Raw genomic sequence first — 18739 nt, 5'->3', positions numbered from 1 at the left:
AGATATAAGTTGCATTATATGTATGTCATACACAAGTAGTGTAACTCCTGACGATGGCGTAATAAAATGCTGAAATAATGAGTCGTAATGAAGTTGTCATTTTTTGGCTTTACAAGCCTGCTGTATTACATGAAACTTATCAGTGGATCTACTGGATCATGTATGTCATTAGTGGCTTGATTTACTTTGAAAGTAATTATATGATTGTTATGTAAAAGCCATACATCATATATTTTTTCACGTTTATGATGGTGGTTATTTTTATGGATGGAGGAAATCAGAGTGTTGTAATAATGTGTTTATCTTGTGCATTTTCATGTTCTTTTGCTGGGATTCTGTTTCCTAGTTTCATTTTTTCAATTATTTTTTTTAGTAATTTTTGTTGCAGTTGTTTGTAACCTTTTTATGACAGAAACGTTCTGAATTTCTCTACTTTTACAGTTGGAAACCAACTTGGTAGAACACAGAAAACTGTTGAAGTCCCTGTCTCAAAGTGAACTGAAGGTGAAAGGTTACAGAGGTGAGAGTGAGGCTCTAGAGGGTGAAACCCCGTCTGTGACAGCCGCCGAGTTACAACTAAGATGGCAGACATTGTCTAGAGACCTGGAAGAGAAGAAGATGTTGTCTCTAGATACTGTCCAGCAGGTATGTCAGTGTATCTCATCATATAGCAAGGTGCAAAACATTGTGAATAATTTATATTAGGCCATAAAAAAATGTGATGTATTTTGGTCTTATTTTATATTTTATTTCTTTGCATGATAATTTTCTTACTGCGTAAAAAATATATCGCATGATAACATATGATATTGATTAGAAGATAAATATAGGCTGTCATTGTAACAGTTCAATTGCTCGCTTTCCAAACAATTAAAATAGTCCAGCTTCATATCTGATGTCTTCAGCACGGTGTTTTCCAGTGATGCAGCACTGGATATGTAAAGCATTGAAACTATCCTGATACAGGGGGGATTTGGCCCAAATTAAAGTTAAAAGTTGTACTTTATAACATCTTTCTGTTCTCAGGGGTCACCTCAGCTGTCTCGACCTTCTGTCGTTGACACCAGGTCATTTTTGTGGACAAGTGCAACTGATCCCACAGTTAGTCAACTGGCTGACATACACAGAGTGTTGCGTGATCTCAACAACTGCTGGCAACACATGCAGACTGAGGTTAAGGACAAACAGCTTCGATTGGATGAGGCACTAGAGTTCCAGCAACGCTTCCAGGATGCCCTACTGTCTGCTTCAACCTGGCTGGACTCCGTGGAACTGAAACTGTCATCCCCACAGCATGGGAAATCAACTGAGGAGGAACTGAAGGACACAGAGGTAGTTTTGATATTTTTGTTTTCGTCCCACACCACGTGGGAATAAAAATCTTAATAGAAAATATCAGAATGTTTTTGATGTTGGTCATTTAAATGCTTACATTCTGATTGTTCATTGGACCATTTTCATGCCTATAGAATTGATACCTTTGCAAGTAATTGATATGTATTTGTTGTTCCAAGATTTTGATGAAGTGACTAAAGCTCTACTTCTTTTCTCAGAATGTGTTGTCAGAAATCAAAGCTCTACAACAGGAGATCCTGACTGTGAACAGGGTATCACAGCAGCTGTTGCTGGAGGGCTCTGGGAACAAGGTGCTGATTACCCAATCACTGACAGACCTCAATGAGAGGGTCAGATTGTTAGAGACGAGAGCCTATAGACGAGAGGCCGAAATTTCACGAACAGAGACACGCTGGAGCGAACTTCGGGTAATAAATCTTGTCAGATTCATTGAAATCATAGAAAATTTCAAAGCACTGCAAATATTTTATTATGTACATTTCATCAATAATTTTGTTTTGTGTATATTCACTTTGGTGCTTTTATAAATTATCAAATTTATCGATTTGTGATACAATTAGTGTAATGTTTATTCCTGAAAATGTAGTCCTTCAGCTTGTGTGATTGTCTCTCAAAGAGAATATTGTTTTTGCATATGTTTAGACATGTATAGTTGGCTAAATTAGTGTACATGTAAACTTTACGTTTTCAGTCTGACGTTCAGGCATTTAGGAAGAACTTGAAGGATGCCACGTCAGAGTTTGATGAGCTCATTCTTCAGCCTTCATTGAAGATAGATTCGCCAGGAACAAGGTAATGTTCAAATTTTGTACAAAAACTGTAAATCAACCTTTTTAACCACTAAAGCATGTTTCTTCACTGGAATTTAAGCTTGCTATTATTATCAAAATGGTGCTAAAATTATTTGTTTTTTTGTCACTAAAGATGCAAGTTAGTTCTCTCAGAATGGTTTGCGTTGGTTGCAGAGACGGCTGAGAAGGTTGAATAATTAGAGTATATAGCTTTTATGTACAGAACGTTGCATGTGTCAAGCCATACATTATGGGCAAGAGATTTTCTGATATATGATATTTATGACAATATTATGATGTTTATGACAATGTTTAAGAGAAAATTTCATGTGTCAGGTATGAAACAGATGTTAAAATCAACAGAAATAATTAGTAATCGATTTTACTAGCGTTCAATTTTTCATTGGCATGTGTCCAACCCATGTGGAAAGATACTTGCACTTGTAGCCAATGCTAAATAATATAACACTTTTTATCTCTTAGTGGTATTCATTTAGAAAGGTAAGTTTATATAAAAACCAGAGTGACAATTAAGCTTGCTTTCCTTTTAGTTGAATATTTACCAGTTCAGCAAACATTAGTTCTGTGGCTGCTGTGACCTTGACAAAAGTGTTTTATTTTTTGTCCGTCTCAATTTTTTGGGTTTTGTGTAAGTTGTTTTGAAATATCCTTTTTAAATTTAAAAGAAAAACCAATGGCTTTTTTGTGATTTGAAGTGTTCTATTGTTGATGATTTTATTACCTGGTCACTGCAAACACTTTTACAAAGAAATAACCGGAAATATTTACTAAATTTAGTTTAATATATGCATCTAAAAACATATGTTTAAACGGATATTCATGCGCTTTATCTCTTCTTTCTTTTCCCAAAGGAAAAACAAGATGTAATGGCTGCAAATGAAGTTTTTTGTTATTATTTTTTAGAGGTTTTTTTCCATAGCTCAACTTTAGATTGCTCTTTGTCAGTTAATAAATGGTTTAATTGTTCAGTTACCCTAATTCCTCAACCTTTTTGCATGGAAGTTCAGTTTTTGGTGTGATTTATGCACCTTTTCCATTTGATATTGGAGACAAAACTGCATTGATTGGTTGGCCATCTTCAGAGCTTCATAAAAAGTATAATTTTATCAGTTTGCACGGAATAATGCCTTCACAAGATGCTGGAATGAACACCTCGCGAACATGCAAAAAGGTTGAAGAATTACAGTACCTGGAAAAGAATATTACAGAGCATATGGAATATTTCTAGCATATCTTCTATGTTCTATATAAAGGTGTCAAACAAGACACCAACTGTTCTGGTAAACCTGTATGGTAAGGCATTTCATACTCATACTTCATACTCTGATGTTCACGTTGCTTGTGTTTCTGCAGAGACTAGAAGATCAAATTGTTCGGTATGAGGTGGAGTTATCCCGTTTAGAAGATGTGGGGTCGAGACTGGCCAGGCTGAACCCACGAATGTCCGTAAGCACAGAATTGACCATTTTCCGGCACAGTATTGCTGAACTGAGGAGACGGGTGAGTGTGGGGTGATGGAATAAAATGGTGGTGTTAAATGTGGTTCTTGTACACGAGACATCTGACTTAATATATACGGGTGATATGAATACATGCACATCAGACATCTGACTTAATACATACGGGTGATATGAATACATGACTTAATACACACAGTTGATGTGAATACATGCACATCAGACATCTGACTTAATACATACGGATGATATGAGTACCATGCGCATCAGACATCTGACTTAATGCATTCGGGTGATATGAACACATGACTTAATACACACAGTTGATGTGAATACATGCACATGACTGTTTCAGTAATATTTTAAGGAGTTCGAAAAGAAATTAAAGGAATGTACGTTTTCTTTTTTTTTCCCATGCTGCTCATGATCGTTATTGCATGATGATTTGAAAAAGACAATTTGCATAGTCCATCTATCACTTTGATTTTGCTGGCCTTTCCTGTGTGTGTTTATTCATTGGTACAAAGAAATACAGCAATGACCTAAAATTTCGTCCATGACTAAGTTGCTCATTTTTCCATATTCTGGGAATTCTACTGAGTTTAGAAAGTTGTTTGGAAGATAGGATGATATCCTACTTGGAAAGAATAAATTTTAGCACCAGAGGTAATATCTCTATAAATATATAATATATATATTTATAATATCTCTATAATAAATAGATGTTTATTTACCTCCAAAAATGCTCTTTTATGGTCAAATTTTTAGGTCATTTAGTCATGACATACTCCTGAACATGTTGTATCTCTATGCCATTGGATGTTACTTATATTTGCATATTAAACTGCACCTAGATCCACATATATATGATTATAGCACTAAGGCAGACATATGCACAAGAGCCTGTATACACAAGGCTTTGTATACACAATACTTTATATGCACGTCTAACTTTCAAGAAAGCAGTATGCAGGGAATAACTTGCTTTAGTGGACAGAAATCTCCTTTTTCTCTATTTTAATATTTGCACCAATAAACACATTGTGAATGTTTGTCATGCACTGTCTAATTTGTTGCACGGTTGGCTGATTTTATATCTCTTTGCTTTATATTTATTTAGGTGGTGGGTGGCTAGCCTGCATGAAATTATCTAAGTCTGCTATAAACTTTGTGTGTGTTGTGGAATAAAATTTCTTTGTGAATAACTTGTTCATTGTTTTGTTTAATATTTTGTATGTACCTTATCGAATATTTTATTTGCTTTTTGCCTGCGCAGCTTTTTGAATGTGATCTGTAAGCGCGCGCTTTTTTTTTTCATTCGGTTTCTGCATTTTTCTTTTGGGCAATTTTTGGTGGTATCCCTTTGTCAGAGATCATATTTGATGAGCTACCCATATATTGTTTTTGTGTATGCATGTGTCACTGAAATTACCATCTTCCAGCTAAAGAAATTATTGTTTGCTGCTTCCCTCAGATGAAATGGCAAAATTTTTCAGATTTTTTTTTAAGTATTTTTGATTACAATTAGATGGATTTATTAAGTTAAAACAGTTGTTTCTGAAATACTATTGTTTTCAGAATGATTTACATTCCATGGACGTATTTCACAGCAAATCAGTAATTTCTTTTCAACTTATTCATACCCCTAATATCATCATATATATATGTAGTTTTAGTTGACTTGGTGACTTTCATGCATTTACATTTTTATGTTTTTTGTTATTTTGACATACAACTGTTCTGTATGTCTTTTTTGAAATGAATAGATTCCTTATCAGCTTAGTGAAAAATCGTAAATTTGAAAAATTGTCATAAAAAATTACTTCTGTATAAGTTAAAAGCCATTGTAAACATTGAGACATTTTAAAAAATTGGATGTGACTTAACAGATTTGGTTGTATGTGGAAGTTTTGTGTTTACAATGTAACAACACTGAGAGGTCACACTTTTTAAGGTACATGAGAACCGTGAAGACTTGTGTCAGTTCGTGGCAGTCCAGGAGCAGTATGGGAAAATACTGACAGACTATCAAAGTTTCCTGGAAACAGCTCAGGAAAAACTCCGTCCTGACATCATCTCTGCCAGAAACCTGGAACATCTGGACCAACAGCTGACAGCTCACAAGGTTTGTTCAGAATTTGGAGTGAAAAGCTATTACAATGTAAAATCCAAGCACACATATATACATCCACTCAAAAACCCAACACACTTATATACATACACTAGAAAATCCAAGCACACATGTACATACACTAGAAAACCCAACACACTTATATACATACGCTAGAAAACCCAACACAGTTATATACATACACTAGAAAACCCAACACACTTATATACATACACTAGAAAACCCAAGCACACATATATACATACACTAGAAAACCCAAGCACACATACATACATACACTAGAAAACCCAACACACTTATATACATACACTAGAAAACCCAACACACTTATATACATACACTAGAAAACCCAAGCACACTTATATACATACACTAGAAAACCCAACACACTTATATACATACACTAGAAAACCCAACACACTTATATACATACACTAGAAAACCCAAGCACACATATATACATACACTAGAAAACCCAACACACTTATATACATACACTAGAAAACCCAAGCACACATATATACATACACTAGAAAACCCAACACACTTATATACATACACTAGAAAACCCAAGCACACATATATACATACGCTAGAAAACCCAAGCACACATATATACATACACTAGAAAACCCAACATACTTATATACATACACTAGAAAGTTTCCAGCCCTCATTTCCCAAGCAGTGGAATGGGTTCTCTTCACAGATGATTGAGATTTTGTGTTTTGCATCATGAGTTCCTCTCAGTTAGGAGTATTGCTGGCTCTGCCTAGTTTCCTTCTTCAATAATGCAACATTTTGTATAAAGAAATATTCATGTGCAAATCATCAAGGAAGTAAATAGAAACTATAAATCTTGTGTGACACATTTGGCAGGAATTCTTTGGTGACTTGGAGGAACACAGATCTATGGTGGATCGTCTGGCTTTACAGTGTGGTCCGGACACCAAGGAGAAATACATGGTACAACAACAACACCTCAGCAGCCTGACTCAGGTTGTTCAGGACAAGGCCGGGTTACACAGTCAGCGACTGGGACGGATTTCCCAGCTCTGGACCGATCTGGATATCAAAATACGGCATATGGTAGATTTTATGACTGACGTGAAACAAAGAATGCCTTCGCCAGTCTCTGAGGATGACACTCTGGAAAATGTTCAAACCAAGCTGACCAACTACCAGACACTTCAGCAAACTCTGAACGAGGAGAAGCCAATGGTGCACGAAATTGTGGAGAAAGGGAAGCAAATCTTGCACAGCGTAAACTGCCCTGAACTAGAGGTTATGGTCACAGAACTGGCTGATAGCTTTGTCGAATTACATTCCAGTGTTTCATCTGAATTGCACAGGTTGGTCTCTAATTCATTTTCTTTGGAAAATTTCTTTCATTATTATTTAAAAGCATTAAACCTGGAGACATACTTCTGAATTGTGAAATTTTTAAAGTTTTTAAGGAATTTAAATCAGTTTTAATCCTGCAATGTTGGCAAATTGAATAATTTACTATTCTCTGTATATATGGCCCAGCTTATTAATGTTGTTTTGCTCACCGCAATAAAACTGACGTACTTCATGTTAATGTTTATTGTCAGCTTATAAGAAATATTCATTCTTAACTCTGGAAGAGATAACAAATAGCTGTAGATGTAGATTGAGAATACTATTTTAAGCATGCAAACATTTTTGATTTTGATCAGAACTGAAACTTTAGCTGATCAATGGCTGACCTTTGAGTTGGAATCAGCCATCTTGCAGTCCTGGTTCACAACAGCCAATAGCCAGTTGTCTTCACTCAAGCAGTTGACTCAGAAAGACATGGAGACCATTGGTGGGATTCGCACCAAAGTAGATAAACTCCTGGTAAGTATTCACCTTCCTGCATGGAATTCATTATCAGCTGACTTGTGAGTGACTCACCATTCAGTCTAAAGTGGGTTCCGGAATGCATAGGAGTAAGTGAGATACATGTAAATGTACTGAATTTGGTGGAATAATGGTTGAATCCTTTAAATGATTGAAAAGCTAGCTTTGCATTGTAATCTTGGTGAAACCTTTGCGGATTGTTTTTAAACTGTATTAACTCATGAAAGTATACAGCCTTAAAACCATTTGTAAGGTTTGTTGTCTAACTAGTTTGCAATATGATCCCAATTTAATGTTTGGTGGCAGACCCAAATATTGACCTCATGGAGAGCAGTTTCAGAAAGTCACCTTGGTGAAAAGACCCTTAAAAATGCACCCAGTGATATATCTGTGGTGTACATGTAATGTAAGCAAAATGGAAGATTTCTGTGTATTTCAATGGCATACAAAGGCTTTAAAATGATACTTTTCATGCCAATTAATACTTAAGTTTTACCTAAAAGAAATTAACAAAAATTTAGAAGAAGAAAAAAACAACAAGTTAGATGAGTCAATCAGAATCAGGTTAAATGTGACACTTGATAAAGATAGCTAAACTTTTACAACAATAACATGTTGCATTTTCCCAGGAATTCCGTAAAGAGGTGGACTCCCACCTGCCCCTGAAGAACAAGGTCGTGAGCATAGGTCAACAGTTAATGAGGAGTAAGAAGTCTGAGACAAGTAAGTTGGAGGAGACGCTGACTGGGTTTGAGGAGCAGTGGGGTCAGTTACTTCATGACCTTGACACAGCTGAAGATCACCTTCACCAGGCCCAGATGAAGCTGATGCCATCACGACAGGCACTTAACGAGCTGCTCATCTGGCTAGAGAATGTGGAGAGGTCACTAAAAGAAGATGAGGATATGGCAGTCAGGAGTCTGGCAGACATGGAAGCAGTCCTGAAGAAATACAAGGTGAGTGAAGCGGGAGCTGGGAAAAATTCTCCCAGAGTATCTGAGGTACAGAATTGTGAAAGTGTAACTGTAAATGAACTACCTTGTCACTCCAAAAAGTAAGGTGTCATAAATGTCATAAATTTTTACTCTTGGCGCAGAAACTGTTTATTTCCTCTTGGTCTCTGCCATGTTTCTTTCCACCCTAATGATGGGCTCCATCGTATAAGTGAAATATTCTTGAATATGCCGTAAAACACCAATCAAATGAATGAATAATAAATCAGTTGAATATATATGCTATGATTGCTTGCTCTTGTTTTCAGAACATCAAAATCGACATCAGTAGTAAACAGATGACTGTAGACTTTGTCAATGAGACGGTGTTGCATCTGGGTCAGGAGCCGCTGGGACAGCCTGGCGAGAAGACAGAGTTCGCGGAGAAGTTAGGTCAGCTTAATAAACGGTGGCAGGTAGTGAACAGTGACGTGACAGACAAGCTGAAAAACCTGGAGAGCCTAAGGGAGAAGTGGGATGAGTATGAGAAAGGGGTGAAAGATCTGCACAACTGGCTGCTGTCACAAGAGGAGCGAATCAAGAAATTCCAACTCATTGGCAACGAGATACATGTCCGACAGACTCTGAGGGACTGTAAGGTGAGAGAACTCCAGAGGAAATAGGTGTCCTGATTTTGTGCTTTTTGTAGCAGGTGTTACAGTGAAATATGCATTACTTATAAACCTGACTGCTGTAGTAATAGTAATTACAGCATTAAACTCCAATTACCAATAATAAATAAACGTTCTCAAACCATTATGCTGTATAAATTTTATCACATTTAAAGTTTGAACAGTTTGAGGTCAACGTGATCTACATGCTGTTCCCGTATTGGATCTTCTGTTTTGTCAGGTGTTTTCAGTATGTTTGCTTCATGTGAACAAAATTAAGGGTCAGCTTGTATGCATTGGGAGGAGACTCAAGGACAAGCTACACAAAAGGTTCAAAGATCCAAAGGTTGTAGTAGAGCACATCATTTTCTTCTTCTGTCATGTTGCTGTGCTTGTGTACTTCGTATGTGTTTAATCAGCACACATACACAGATAAGTGTGATATAATACAGGAAAGCACACAACTTCGGACTGTTGTGTTTTGAGAAGGAGTTTCACACGTTCCCCATTAATATGTATGGTATCCCTTTTGTGGAAAATTTAGCCTTATTCTGAACAGTGTCAATTCCTTCCCTTTGTAGGCTCTTCAAGATGCTTTGAAGAACAAAGAAGATGAGATAGAGCTGATTCGTCGTCTGGTAATGAGCCTGGTGGATTTGAGCCTCACCTCACCAGGGAAAGCTCATGGGACTACAGGAGCAGTCGAGAAACTTCACAAGCAGTGGTCTGCCCTTGACCAGAAAGTAGATCAGCTGCAAAATGTGCTCAATGATGTCCTGGGACAATGGTCTGAGTACCACACAGAGTTGAACAACCTAAACCATGTGATAAATGAGACGGAGTATTCTCTGTCAAGACTGACTTCTGTCAGCCCAGATGTCCATACCCTGAAAGTGCAGGTGGATAAACTCAAGGTAGGTAACTCCCTCAAGGGAGACAATTCAATGTAGATTAGTGGCTTTGGCTGCTGTATAAAGTTATATCAATAACTGCAAAGAGTGATCAACATAATCCACCATAAACATAAAGATACCCTTGCATGGAAGATATCAGATATATTTGCATAAACCTCTTTGAATGGCATTGACCAGACTATATTTGGAGATATTATGTACTATATCAAACCCATTTTTAAAGCAGGGATATAGCCTGTAGTTGCATATGTACATGTATGTATGTGTAATCCACATACATGAATTTGAATAGAGAAAACATTTTGGTTGACTATGAATGTATGACTATTATGTTTTCTGTTCTGCTGTTCAGATGTTACAGACCCGGTTAGACTTCCATCACCCCCAGGTGGAGCAGTTCTCCACTCTCTCCAATCAGCTTATGCAGGTGTGTGATGCTCCAGTACGACAGGACCTCCAGAAAGCACTAGGGGACTTGAAACAAAGGTGATTGTCCTTCCACCTTATGATACCTTTGCTTGTGCATTTTTGCTAGACTTATGTATATGTGATTCATTTGATAAATATAGCCCTATCCTGTCTTGTATAAAAGGTGTGCTTTTTTTCCCACTGAAAAAGGAGGAACATGTCCTTGGATGTCACACGATTTTAGTTTGCTGTAAAACATGTTTAATTCAATTCCACCCATAAACCTGGCAATTAAACACCAATAAATCAATGAATCATTTCAGAGGAATTATACATACAGACATTTATAATTAGATCAGGATAAGTGTGAATAGTTTGTTGTGCCACCATGGTATATGACCCAAGTTGCTTACATCAGGAACCTAAATCTCTTCATCGGCCCGGATAGCACAGTTGGTAGAGCGTCCGCTTCGGGACCGGTAGATCCAGGATCAATCCTTGATCGAGTCACACCTAAGACTTTAAAAGAGGAAGTTGTAACAGGGTTCGCACAGTCCTGGAATGTCCTGGAAAGTCCTGGAAAATTAAAAATGTATTTTCCAGTACTTGAATGTCCTGGATAATCAGCCATTGTCCTGGAATGTCCTAGAATTTCGTTATTCTTGGTGCTAAAAAAATTTCTAATGCTTTGTGCACGAGCCAATGGAAGGAATAGGCTGTTGTTTGTGTCAACACTCGCAGTATATAGGTCACTTCATTCATAAAATCAGTGGAGTAAAAGCGTAGTAAAACACCCACCAATCAAATCTCTACACAAGCCGCTTCCGTCAGGCGGAAATGGACGGAAACTATCGACCTAGAAGGAAGTTGACTTTTGTATGCGCACGCGCAGCCCTCATGTGGCATGTTTTGTGAATTTGGCGGGAGGCGAAAGAATGTCACGTCTTTGTTATTTTAATCTATCCTGGCTCAGCCAACCAGGTTATCAGGATTGGCTGGAGAAAGACTCCGCTCACAGAGCACGGTGTTCGCTTTGCAAGAAAAGCTTTGACATTGGAAATATGGGTGAAAGTGCGGTTAAGAGCCACTCAAAGGGAACCAAGCACATGCAGTTGCTCCAAGCGCTGAAGGAACGTCACCGTTCGAACACCAATATTACCGAGTATTTTGGAAGGTCCTCGTCATCGACGACAGGTAGGCTATTTCACTCCCTATGAACCCCACGTATGCGTGTATTAATGTGACTGTGTACTTTCTATTTAGTGATAGCACATGGGCAGTGTTACCGCAGTGTTTTTTAGAGAAACAAATTACAAATCAAATCAAATCAAATACATGTACTTTTATTGCATAACTATGCCAGTATTGGCTAAAGGTCCCTATGACTTATTAACCGTCCGATAGGGACCTGCGGTGTAGGCTTATTATTATTAATTTTTTTTTGGATTCACTGAAATCATGAAAAGGTGAATTTCAGAATATAGTAGTGTGTGAAAACGGACCATGGCCGTTTTGGAATGTCCTGGAATGTTTTAAGTGTAGGCCCTACTGCCGTAATACCGGAGGCTGATTGTAAAGGGAGATAACTTTGACAATTCTGCTCTATAGGCCTAAGCATAGTGTGAAATTATCTTGAAAAGACAGTAAGTTTTGCGCACACTAACATTTTGAAAGACTTCTATTATTCATAGGTCTACCTATAGCATATAAATATTAAGATATTTTTTTTTTTGATTTAATTATTTATTTGATTTTGACGAGTATTGTTAATACCGGGATCTATTTTGATTTTAGAACTGGTGCTATTTTCAGGGGAAAAAAATAAGGGATTCAGTTCCAGGAGCCATTTGTCCTTAAAACATACAATATAGGCCTAGTATAAAAATCAAGGGGTAAAATGTGATTATTTTAGGCGCCAGTGGCAGAAATAGGGTAGCCATTGGCCCCTAATATACCCTTATTTTTACCCCTGAATTCTCAGTGTAAAAGCATTTATGATGAATTTACATGCATACATTGTGATCCAAATTCATGGTCAAGAAAAGAATCCATAGCCATTCACATTCTTTTGGGAGTTTGATTGTTATGGTAGAAATCTGAGCAGTTGATAAGTAATTTTTATTGTTGTTGTTTATTTCAGACACACTTGATCTTGGGCAAAGGGCTGCACCTACAGCGACTGTATCTAGACCATCAACCATTCCCGAGTTTGTCACAAAGGAGGAAGTTTTGAAAGCTGAGATACTGTGGGCGTTAAACATCATAGAATGTCACCATTCCTATAAATCCTGTGAGGGAATTGGGGGACTTTTCTGTAAAATGTTTCCTGACAGCAGCATCGCAGCGCAATTCATGTGTGGAGAGAAAAAATCAGCATATCTTACTGTGTTTGGACTAGCTCCGCATTTCCGGACTCTCTTGAAGCAGAAGATTGATAGCAAGTTTGTTCTCCTCTTCGATGAATCCCTGAACAAAAAGAACCAAAAGAAACAAATGGATTTCTATGCGCGTGTGTGGGAAAACGATGAAGTGAAGTCCAGGTACCTTGATTCCAAATTTGTTGGGCACTGTACAGCTACAGACATGATGGCAGAATTTCAGTCAGTTTTTGGAGACTTGAACCCTCGTAATCTGATACAAGTCAGTATGGATGGCCCCAGCGTAAACTGGAAGTTTTACCACAGCTTACAAGTAGATTTAGAAACTAAGTATGGGAGGACACTTTTAGACGTGGGCTCATGTGGGCTGCACATCTGCCATGGTGCATTCCAAACTGGAGTGGAGAAGTCTGAAATGGGTGTAGCTAACATTTTACGTTCTCTTTACTCATTGTTCCGGGACTCTCCTGCTAGACGAGAAGATTACACAAAAGTAACTGATGGGGCTAAAATCCCTCTCAAATTCTGTAAGACTAGGTGGCTGGACAATGCCCCATGTGCCTCAAGGGCCATTGAAATATGGGACAGTATTTGTAAATATGTGTCAGCTGTGAAAAGGAAAACTGTCACTAAACCAGACAATCAGTCTTACTTGACAGTCCAAAAAGCTGTGGAGGATCCATTGACACTGGCACGACTTAAGTTTTTCTTGGCAGTTGCACAAGAAATTACACCATTCTTGACCAAGTATCAAAGTGACCAACCACTACTGCCCTATATCACTCATGATCTATTGGTCCTGATACAAGGTTTGCTGGAGAGATTTGTTGACCACAAGGTAACAGACTCATTAACGGCTGCAAAGATAGCTTTGTTTGATGTCAGAGACAAGAAAAACTTTGTTGAAATTTCAAAGATTGATGTTGGGTTAGCTGCAGACAAGACATTGAAGGAGGCTTATCGATCAAAGAAGATATCGGATAGAGCCGTGTTACAGTTTAGAATGGAGCGCAGAACGCTTTTAATTGAACTTGTAGCTAAACTTATTGAAAAGTGCCCTGTTAAATACCCTCTAGCCAGAAGTGTTGCATGTCTGGATCCTAGGCATTTTAACCAGAAAGAGGTGGCCATAAAGTTCATGAGGAAGACTCTATTAATATTGACAGATGCTCATTGGATTACACCTGAATTTGGTGATGAGGCTCTTCGTCAGTTTTCTAGGTACTTGGATGATGCAGCAATAAAGCATATGCACTTTGATCCCAAAGTCACCCGATTAGACAGACTTTGGCACATGGATATTTCGAACAAAGTCGAATTCCTTGAGCTCTGGGGAGTGGTGAGCCTACTGCTGCTGATGTCCCATGGTCAGGCCACTGTAGAGCGTGGCTTTTCCATTAATAAAGAGGTCGAGGTTGAGAACTTGAGGGAGGATTCAATTATTGCCCAGAGGATTATATGTGATCATTTACACAACATTGGTGGTGTTCAGAATGTTGTATTGGACAAAAAACTTCTGATGTCTGCCAGTGCTGCTCGTCGAAGATATCAGGACTATTTAGATGAACAGAAACGGTTGAAGGAGAAGTTGCCAGCCATGGCCCGAAAGCGGAAAATGGAAGAGGAAGTGGCGGAGTTAAAAACACAACAGAAGAAATTGAGGGGTGACATTGATTCTCTAAGATTGTCTGCTGATGAATTTTCAGTCAGAGCAGAAAAGGAAAGAGACTTGTCTCACATAAGCAAATCGAACAGCTTGCGCGAATCAGCACAGCGCAAAGAAATGGACCTGAAACAGTTAGAAGAGACACTTGCTCAGAAATCACAACAGTTGAAGAACATGTGAAAATCTCATTTGAAAATCATGTCTGTGTATATCTCATGACATTTGAAAAAAAAAAAAACATGTGAATTAGTATCTCATTAAAGTTCATTATATGTATGAGAGAAAAGTTTTATATTGTGTTTAAATTTGTCCTGGAAAATAATGTGTTTGTCCTGGAAAAGTCCTGGAAAAGTCCTGGAATTTTACAAGTCACAGACTGTACGAACCCTGTGTAACTTCCTCGCTTGGCGTTCATCATGAAGGGGATAGTGCAACGACTGGTTGACCCGTATCAGTATAATGGCTTGGGCGAGGTGGCTTACTTGCCTTCGGTAAGTCGTCTCAGTGAAGCAGCACTAAATAAAAGAGCGGTGGAAATCCGTCCTGCAACAAGGAGGCACATTACACATAAATGCACCCTAATGATTCCTTCGTCGTCATATGACTGAAAAATTGTTGAGTACGATGTTAAACCCCAAGCACTCACTCACTCACTAAATCTCTTCAGGCAAGAGTTTGAATTGTTTTAGGCAAATATTCTTTCTGTTGCAGATGGAACGACTTAGCTGTGGAACTAAGGAGTCGAAATGATCGCTTTGGCCAGTGTTTGGAACAGTGGCAGCTTTATGACGATGAATATAAGAGTGCCACTGATTGGCTGGCTGATAAGGAGAGACAGTACAACCAATTAAATGCTCTGAAAGATAATCCTAGTCAGAGGCAGCAGTGTTTGCAGCAAAGCAAGGTGAGTTCAAGCATGTCTATTAAAGTAATGACATTCGTTGGTTTGAGCAGTGAGGTCACAGATGAGAATCCAGGTGTCTGATAACTACAGGAATAGCATGGTGCCCTTAGTATGGTTAAAAGCCCTGAAATTGGAAATTTTAAAGCATACATGCACCAGCCATGTAACTAGATAAATACTTGAAATGTTAAAAAGAGCAGTGATAAAACATTTTGTATTCTGAAACACTGCGTCTTCCACCATCAGTGAAAGCTTGTTGACTGCTTCTCTTATTATTAGTCCATCTTTATTTCATACTTTATATACATATACATCCTTAGGTCTTTGGTACTTCATGTTGAGCTTTGTTTTGGGAATTGACCTCGCAATTGTTGAAATTTATTCTGGTTGACAACTGGTATATGAATGTCTGTTTAAATGCCCAGATTCACATTGCTTTCCACCTTAAGGATAATTCTAGTCCTTACATTCTCTTGTACTTTTGTGACTGATATATGATTTTGGGACTGTTTCTGTTGACAGGTATTGCAGGCAGACCTCGAAGGGTTCCAGTCTCAGCTTGACACCCTGGCCAGACTAGGCGAGGAGTTTACGGGTAACCTGGATACCCCCGTGTCTGGACCAATCACACTGCAGCAAGCCAAGCTGACACAACGTCTGGCCCGCCTACAACAATCGCTTAACAAGTACTCACAGAGCGTTCACGATGACATGACAGATCAAACGCGTTTCCAGGAAAACCTAAATGCCGTCACAGATTTCCTTCACCATGCTGAAGAGGTTCTTCAGCAAAGAGATCCAGACAAATCCTCAGACAGTAAGCAGGTCAAACAACGTCTGCAACAACTGAAAAGGCTGTTTGGGGAGTTCAGCGACAACGAATCAAAGATGGATTCTCTGAATGACTTGGGATACAGGATGGCATTGAGTGAGGCGTACTCAGATAAACTGCTGCAACTTAATCATCAGTGGCAGAACCTGCAGACTGATGCAGCAGACCGCTACCGGCGCATGCAGGCGCTGTTGCTGTTGCAGCAGGACTTCGCTGAGAAATGCAAGAACTGGCTCATCTTCCTGCAGCAAGCCGAGTCTGATCTCACTAAAGACATAGCCGGCAATTATCCAGACCTGGTGGAGCAACAGAAAAAGAGTGAGGTAGGTCATGTAATATGCTTGAAGGAATCTCTAGTCTTTCCTTCCATTCATTTGCTCCACAAGTGATCCAGGAAGTGCAGTGTCAAGTGTGTGTTATGTGTGTAACTAATTGATCTCCCTAAGAAAATAATATATTATTATTTTGTTATTATTATTATGCAAATAAGGCAATGATGATGTTACTAGCAGGTACTGCACTAGTTTTGTAATTGACAGCTTGACAAGAGAAAAAATAATCAGTTTTGACAGGTTTTCAGTGTACTTTAATATAGTACACCCATACATAATCACTGAAAGTGGACGTAGAATGCTGATCAGCATGTGCAGATTTCAGGTATATTTATACTCCTGTGTCTCTGGTTTTCTTTGTTTTCATTTGCGTAATTATGTACATAAAGGTTCTTGGCATCCTTTGAAGCCTATGGCAAAGCCACAGTTTTAGGATTCATTTTCATAACTTTATAACAATTTTTGTAGAAATCTGAAGTGTGCTCTGTAAACCGCGCAATGAAAATCGAGAGATTAGACCCCTAATGAAATCGGGAGATTAATTAATTACTCTGTGTTTTATATTCATCTCATCTTCTCAGGCATTCCAAGCAGACATCTTCAGCAGGCAGCAAATCCTACAAGCCATCATCAGTGATGGACAACGAATGTTACGTCAGGGGGAAGTAACTGACCCAGAAGAGTTTCAGATGAAGCTGGCTATGCTCTCCAGCCAGTGGCAGAATGTGGTCAAACAGGCCAACCATCGTAAGACAGTCGTAGACAAGGCTGTTCTTCAGTGGCAGACGTACCAGGCTCTCCGTGATCGTATCAACACCTGGCTGAACTGCCGGGAGCAGGATCTGAAGGCTTTTGATGAGGAAAACATCTCATTGCAGAGGGTCAAGGATCTACTGGAGAAAGCAAGGGTTAGTTGATTTGTTTAGGTTCTAATATATTTTGTTGATATGAAAGTTCAAGTCCACATACAGGTCTGAATGGAATGGTTAAGGTGCTCACTTTTCTGTGGTTAGGACACACACAGGGTGTCGATTCAAACCAGACGTTGGACAGGGAATTAGACTTCAATCCCTCACCCCCAAACCATGTAACCCTTACTCTTTGTGGGGCCTTGGTAACAGTAAGTGGTCAAAGACACCCAGGTGGTTGTTATCATGGTGTAATGTTTGTTGAAGATTACTTGTCTTCTCCAATGTTCTGTCATATCCAACTCCAGCTGTCTCTGCTACAGCATATGACCACAGTAAAATACAACTATTTGTCAGTCTGTAAAAAATGTGCTGAAATTTGTGTTAATTGTTTTATAGGCCAGCTTGAAGGATAATAGTCAGGAAGATAATTACAAGAAACTGAACGAGGTGTGTCAGGAATTGCTGCAGCGTGCCGACCCATCCGCTCAAGCTGAGATACGAGAAACTCTGAACGGTCTCCAGCAGAGGTGGTACCAGACCCTGGGAAGGTTTGACGGGCAGAGAGAGCGGCTAGAGGACATCATCGCACAGTGGCAGCTCTGTGAGCAGGAGATGGAAGACATCTTGTCATGGTTGGGTGAGCTGCGGAGAATCCTGGGCATGGATCTGCCCGACTCATATGACGAACTTCAGAGAGATCTTCATCAAAGCAAGGTACAAGAAGCATCCATTATCGATGATACTTCAATTAGAAACAAGATACATTGATGCAAACAATGGAGGCTGAGCCACAGCTGTGTGGGATTTATTGTTCTTTTTTTTTAGGGAGTTTTTATATGTTTGGGTGGCGTTTATTTAATAAAATTAAGCTTATTGACGCTAACATGGCATGCCTATCACTGCATAACATGTGGTAAAGCTCTTTAGTTACTTGCCAAAAGTTGGTGGTTTTCCCCTGTGTGAGTGGTTTCCTCCACCAGTAAAACTGAGTGCCATGGAATGACTGAAAATTTTGGAGTTTGACATTAAACATTCAATTCGTCAAATGAACATTTGTAGGAGGATTTTTTGTCCTTCACAGATAAAACCAGCGGTGGTAATGAAGCCAGCCAGAGCTTTGAATTGTTGTTGTTGTCATTTGCTATTACCATATCTTGTGAATGATCGCT

At 38.8% G+C, this 18739-nt stretch overlaps 2 protein-coding genes across 2 annotated transcripts in view; both read left to right on the top strand.

Annotated features, from left to right (window-relative positions):
• LOC135467002 (muscle-specific protein 300 kDa-like) overlaps window positions 1-18739 on the top strand; it is a 207830-nt gene that overhangs the window by 165337 nt on the left and 23754 nt on the right. The window contains 17 exon segments of the mRNA XM_064744755.1: window positions 442-645; window positions 1027-1332; window positions 1554-1763; window positions 2048-2148; window positions 2645-2648; window positions 3522-3668; window positions 5580-5750; window positions 6636-7108; window positions 7457-7619; window positions 8252-8578; window positions 8884-9213; window positions 9807-10139; window positions 10492-10625; window positions 15303-15495; window positions 16018-16650; window positions 17241-17567; window positions 17967-18284. Coding sequence (XP_064600825.1) covers window positions 442-645; window positions 1027-1332; window positions 1554-1763; window positions 2048-2148; window positions 2645-2648; window positions 3522-3668; window positions 5580-5750; window positions 6636-7108; window positions 7457-7619; window positions 8252-8578; window positions 8884-9213; window positions 9807-10139; window positions 10492-10625; window positions 15303-15495; window positions 16018-16650; window positions 17241-17567; window positions 17967-18284 — 4374 coding nt within the window.
• On the top strand, window positions 11093-14771 carry LOC135469274 (uncharacterized). Its single transcript, XM_064747889.1, has 2 exons — window positions 11093-11741; window positions 12688-14771. The coding sequence occupies exons 1-2, from the start codon at window positions 11426-11428 to the stop codon at window positions 14769-14771; spliced, it is 2400 nt and encodes a 799-aa protein (XP_064603959.1). The 5' UTR covers window positions 11093-11425.

Source organism: Liolophura sinensis, chromosome 6 (genome assembly GCF_032854445.1).
Source record: "Liolophura sinensis isolate JHLJ2023 chromosome 6, CUHK_Ljap_v2, whole genome shotgun sequence".
NCBI classification, from domain to species: Eukaryota; Metazoa; Mollusca; class Polyplacophora; order Chitonida; family Chitonidae; genus Liolophura; species Liolophura sinensis.
The sequence above is the reverse complement of the archived record's forward strand: the minus strand, read 5'-3'. Positions and strand labels throughout refer to the sequence as shown.